The sequence below is a fragment of the Mobula hypostoma genome, chromosome 10, assembly GCF_963921235.1.
Source record: "Mobula hypostoma chromosome 10, sMobHyp1.1, whole genome shotgun sequence".
In the NCBI taxonomy this organism is placed as follows: domain Eukaryota; kingdom Metazoa; phylum Chordata; class Chondrichthyes; order Myliobatiformes; family Myliobatidae; genus Mobula; species Mobula hypostoma.
In genome coordinates this window covers 133,366,700-133,372,305 of record NC_086106.1, presented here as the reverse complement: position 1 = coordinate 133,372,305, position 5,606 = coordinate 133,366,700, and the positions used below count along the sequence as shown (strand labels likewise).

Sequence of the window (5,606 nt, the reverse complement as noted above, 5' to 3'; positions counted from 1 at the left end):
ATGTATCTGTGTGTGCGTGTACTGTGTGTATGAGTGTATGTGAATATGTGTACTCTGTGTGTGTATATGTGAGAGAGTGTGGGTGAATGCGTGCGTGTGAACTCTGTGTCTGTGAGACAGAGTGTGTGTGAGGGAGAGAGGGAGTGTGTTTGTCAGTGTGTCCGTGTGTGTGTGAGAGAGAGTGTGTGTGTACAGACTGGAGTCGGTTGCAAGTACAACTGAACAGCAAGTTTAGTACGGTTTAATTTCAAAAATGAGCAAACAAACAATGCCAATAATCATACAATGACAGCTCCCCCTCCCTTTGTACGAGTAGAAAGGAAATCTTCCTATTGCGTAGTCAGGAAAACACCCGAAGCGAGTTCTGTAAATAATAGTTAACTTTTAAATAGGCGTGCAACCGGACACCTCCCGCAGAATCAGTTTGGACAGCATTCAAAATTTACGATTGTTTAATGTCATTTCCTGTACACAAGTGTAAAGGAGAACAAAACAATTGTTACTCCCGATCCGATGCAGCACAGAAAACCTCAATAAGATAGAGAACTCAATAATGATAAAATATTAAAACACAATAACTATAAATACAGAAGGTAGCCTATATACATAGATTAGTTGTGTGTCCTTAAAGTAACGCTACGCCACAGACTGTCAGTTTTACACATTTTCACATTTATTGTCTCTAAAATCCTCGGAACAGTTTTAAATGTCAGGAAGATTCTTTCTCATTGTGAGCTCAAGGGACCAATTTAACCAACAGATGGGTAAAGGCTGCTTGAAAGTGGGGTTGGGGGAGGAGGAAACAATACGAGCTGCTCTGCGGATTCAATATTTGAGACTTGGGAAGTCTCCCCAACCATCGCGGCTCTTTCAACGAAAATGTGTGCAGATTTGATTGACGCAGGAGTTGTGCATTTCTCGACCCTTCCTAGTGTACAAATCTCTACTTTTAAAAGGAATCTGCAGCGGAACAAATGGTCTGAGCGCAGTGGGGAGCACAAAGAGCGGATTTGCCCTTCTACGCGGTACCACTGGTTGAGCGTAATTAAGTCCAAATATACAACACATTTTAACCGCTGTTTCTGAAATTAAATGGAAGAGTATGATGCAAATCAGACTGAACTAGGCATAATTAATCAAGGGCGATAACATAGAGGTGCCATACCTGTAAATAACCCTGGGAATCAACCAATCGGAATCAAGAAACTCTGAGCCTCTTGGATATTTTAGTAGCAATTTGTGCCACTCAACTTGGTTTCTTCCAATGAATTCACAGCATGACGCTCACGTGATGGAAAGCTCCCCTTCCCCTGATTGGCTGGCTGCTGGTTGCCTCTTGAGTTGGGCAGTTGTGTGATTGACTCTATCAGTGAGAGAACTCCAGCCTATTGAAGAGGTGGTATCCGGCTGAGAGCAACAATTATTCCTGGAGTTTGGTTTTTTTTCAACAGCGCGACCTCATCAAAGGCGTTTCTAATGCAAAAAGACTGAACCGGGACATTTTGCAAAGTTCAGGGTCTCCCGCCCGCCCCCCCCCCCCGGCCATCTGCTTCCAGATTCCCCCCGGAGCGAGCGTATTTTGGGGTAGATGGCGATGCTGCTCGACGGTGGCCCCCAGTTCCCCACGCTGGGAATGGGTGGTTTCGGGAGCCCCCGACACCATGACATGAGTAACCGCGAACCGGCACTGGGGTTCGGCCCTTTCTGCGACTCGCCTGACCCTGGAACCTTCAAGCTCAGCCCGGGGTCTCACGAGATCTCGGCCGGTCAGACCTCTGCCTTCACCCCGCAGGCATCGGGCTACACAGCCGCTTTGGCTCCTCACGCCGGCCAAGTTGGCTCCTACGGTGGGACGCCGTTCAACGCCAGCCGGGAGTTTCTGTTTCGCAACCGGAGCGGCACTCTCGGGGACTCGGCCATCGCGGGCTCCCAGCACAGCCTCTTCAGCTCGCCCGGCGGGGGGATGCACGGACCCCCGGCCATACCGGACACTCCGGGACATCTCCTCTTCCCAGGACTTCACGAGCAGAATTCCAACCACTCGTCGACCGCCGGGCACGTCGTGAACGGTCAGATGCGCCTCGGACTGCACGGTGAGCTGTTCGCCAGGGCAGACCCTTACCGGGGCGTGAGCAGTCCGAGGGTCGAGTCCTACTCGACGGCGCAGCTGCACAACTACAACCCGATGAATATGACGATGGGGATGAACGTGGCGCGACACCAGGGACCCGGAGCGTTCTTCCGCTACATGAGGCAGCCCATCAAACAGGAGTTACCCTGCAAGTGGGTGGACGAAGTTCAGAACAATCGCAGCAAAGCCACTTGCGAACGGACTTTCGGCAGCATGCACGAGCTGGTAGCCCACCTGGCCGTGGAGCACGTCGGCGGGCCCGAGCACACCAACCACATCTGCTACTGGGAGCAGTGTCCCCGGGGAGGCAAATCCTTCAAGGCCAAATATAAACTCATCAACCACATCCGCGTGCACACGGGCGAGAAACCTTTCCCGTGCCCCTTCCCAGGATGTGGGAAAATATTTGCCAGGTCTGAAAACCTGAAGATCCACAAACGGACCCACACAGGTAAGGGGGCAACAAGGGGGTGAGCCCGCCCGGGCAGCCGTGCTTTTTGTATGGGGCCTTTTCCCAAACCGCGATCAGTGTTACCCTGTGGACATTGACAGCACTGGCCCGTACGGATACTTACACCACGCTCCTTCGACCAGAAACAATTCAATGATCTCACATTCCCCACCCCCACCCCCCCTACCCCAGTTACTTAGCGGAGATGTTGTTCGGGGACTTTACGAAACTTGTTTGGAAAACATTCACTTTCACAGTGGAAAAATAGCTGGTCTCTTTCGCACTCCCCCCCCCCCCCCCAGGCAGGAGGTACTTCCAGAGACAATTCTAAAGATGCGCGTCTTTGTCTTTTATTTTCACAACAATAAAGGATGACACTTTATTCCATTTACCGAGGATTAGAGAGAAACTCTCATTCGCCTCTTGGCTTCCACCGCCTTGTAGCCGCACTTCACGTCCGCACTTGAAGCAAAGCGCAACCGGCACTTTTGTTATACCATGAGGTTAGTTCGTTTTGTTTCTGAGCGAAGGAAAGAGATCAAATTGCCAAAGTCCTTGCGCGGAGAACTACAATTCACAGAAAGGTTACACACTGTTTTTCTAGTCTTTTCCCCCTGATGTAGGCCAAAGGTTTCAAACCATCAAGCGCCTTATTTAAAAAAAACAATTCACATCTTTCTTAAAAACTAACCTAAATCAAATTTACAAGTAAAATTATGCTACATTATTAATTTAGGTGAAATAGTCAATTGCAGAATTTAACCACAGATGGTCTTTTTACAATTTTTCTGGATTTCTTTGTCTTTGGATTCTTCATCTCATATTTTCGATATTTATTACTTATTTCTTTCTTTTTGTATTTGCAGTTTGTTGTCTTTTGCACACATGTGTTTGTTCGTCTTGTTGTGTGCGGTCTTTCATTGATTCTGTCCTGATTCTTTCATTTTACTGTGAATTCCCGCAAGATGAACCTCAGGGTTATATATGGTGACATATATGTCCTTTGACAATAAATTTACTTTTAAACATTGGCCCTGAAAGTAAGACGGCAAGACTATAATGAACAAGTAAATAATGCGGGTTGCGTATGTGTAAGACAGATAGTTCCTGACGGTACATTTATTGTTGATTCCGCACAGGTGAAAAGCCGTTTAAGTGTGAATTTGAGGGCTGTGATAGGCGATTCGCCAACAGCAGTGACCGCAAGAAGCACATGCATGTGCACACATCAGACAAGCCCTACATCTGTAGAATGTGTGACAAGTCCTATACGCATCCCAGCTCCCTTCGTAAGCACATGAAGGTAATCGCTTCTTTACTGATGGTCTGGATGTGGACTTACTCCGGGAACCCAAGCCCACTTGACATTCCCAGTGCACACCCCGCTCGCCCCGCGACTTCGCTACTGGAAGCGTTTCTGTTTCTGCAGAGCCCAACTTATGCCGAAGGAATCCGCGCCGGGTTTGCGTTTGAGGAAATTCGCGTCGCCACGTTTCTGATTTGTCGTTGCAGGTTCACGAATGCCAGGGTTCGGATACATCTCCCGCGCCCAGCTCCGGATACGAATCCTCCACTCCCCCGGCCTTGCTCTCCTCAAACAGTGAAGATCCCGGCAAGAGCGCGGCGCCACTCGCACAGAACCATCCCAACCACAACCCGCCGCTGCCGCCCAATTTTAACGAGTGGTATGTGTGAGGACCGGACACAGCAGGCTATTCGGGGACGCATCCGGCGGCTCACCACCTCCGACCTGTTGAAATTTTACCGAACCAAGCTGATAACCGCGTCCCGGCAAAGCGCTGCCGGCGGGAAGCGGCTGGTGGTTGGCTCCGGTTTCAAGGCTAATGTAGAGCTGGTCGACACCGAGAACACACTCAGGATTTCAACCGACTGCTCCGGCGCTCAAGAGGTGATGATTTTTTTTCCCGTTGTTTTGTCGGAATTTTTTAAAGGAGGGTTGGGAACTCGCGTTTGCCATTTCTAGTAAAGTTCACGGCACATCAAAGGTGGCGGCTGTGAAATCCAGACAGTCTTAAAAGAAACTGCCAAAGTCTTATTATGTTTTGAAGTTAAAAGAATTCTTGTGAATGTATTTCCTGTCCGACTGGGTCAAAGCTGTTGTGGTCTTACGCTTTTCGCAAGTTGCGCAGTCCTGTCACCGGCGCTGCTCCGTGACAATTAACGTTGCCTTTTTTGTAACAACTAATTTCTGTAAATATACATATTCATAATGTCATATTTATCACTTTGTAATTTAATTGTCGATATTTGCGTGACACGCTGAAACAATATTTATGAAGAATTGTTTTCTAACAAAAAACTATGTACAGTTTGATTTTTTTTGAAAAAAAGGGTTATAACAGCGTTAACATTAAACAATTTTCGTTTACAAAACCAAGACGTGTCAAGTATTCAGCTTCCCCGTCTCCTTAAATCACTCGCAGTGAAATTTTGCTGTGACTTACTGCCCATGTCTTGAAAAAAAGAATTTAAATCGTTCCGAAAATTAATTGATAATTAAAATAAAATTGCAGATTCTGAATTATTTTAAAGAAATTTTAAAGCGATTAATTAAAAGGAGACTGAATTAATAATAGTCGGGGTGTGTGTGTGTGAATCGTTGTGGTAATGGATGGGGAAGAGGCCTCAGAGATGACGCTGTGTCTTCCTAAAAAAAATCACTGTTTGTACTGTCAGTCCATTAATTAATTCGCCTATTAATTAATAAGCGGAGAAAACCTGATGGGCTGAATGGCCTGATTTTTGTTCCTATTTCTTATAGTCAATAATTCCGTCCTACATCAAGTTTACACATCAGAATATGGTTTATTATCACGGATTTATACCACACAAAATCACTGAATTAACGCCGTCTTCTGTTTACTTGTAAGATTTCAACTTGATTTTCCCCTTCCCATCCCCCAACCACCCTCGAGAAAAGATTGTTTGCCCACAGCAAACATTTATCCAGCGAGTGACCACGGCCCGCCGCAGATTGCCACATTCTCTGCCGGAAATGATTTA

General features: G+C 47.0%; 1 protein-coding gene across 2 annotated transcripts; it reads left to right on the top strand.

Moving 5' to 3' along the window:
- The first annotated feature begins 1,386 nt into the window (after positions 1-1,386).
- On the top strand, positions 1,387-4,968 carry zic3 (zic family member 3 heterotaxy 1 (odd-paired homolog, Drosophila)). Of its 2 annotated transcripts, XM_063061463.1 has the most exons (3): positions 1,387-2,582; positions 3,722-3,885; positions 4,095-4,968. In XM_063061463.1, the coding sequence occupies exons 1-3, from the start codon at positions 1,589-1,591 to the stop codon at positions 4,275-4,277; spliced, it is 1,341 nt and encodes a 446-aa protein (XP_062917533.1). In that variant the 5' UTR covers positions 1,387-1,588; the 3' UTR covers positions 4,278-4,968. The 2 variants fall into 2 exon arrangements, with proteins under 2 accessions (XP_062917533.1, XP_062917534.1); XM_063061464.1 differs by lacking the exon at positions 3,722-3,885.
- Positions 4,969-5,606: the final 638 nt, after the last annotated feature.

Bases quoted from the DNA above. Each gene is read 5' to 3' on its own strand.
- zic3 (XM_063061463.1), top strand. From the start codon at position 1,589: ATGGCGATGCTGCTCGACGGTGGCCCCCAGTTCCCCACGCTGGGAATG. The intron at 2,583-3,721 runs GTAAGGGGGCAA...GATTCCGCACAG, and splicing joins CCACAAACGGACCCACACAG to GTGAAAAGCCGTTTAAGTGT. The intron at 3,886-4,094 runs GTAATCGCTTCT...TTGTCGTTGCAG, and splicing joins CCCTTCGTAAGCACATGAAG to GTTCACGAATGCCAGGGTTC.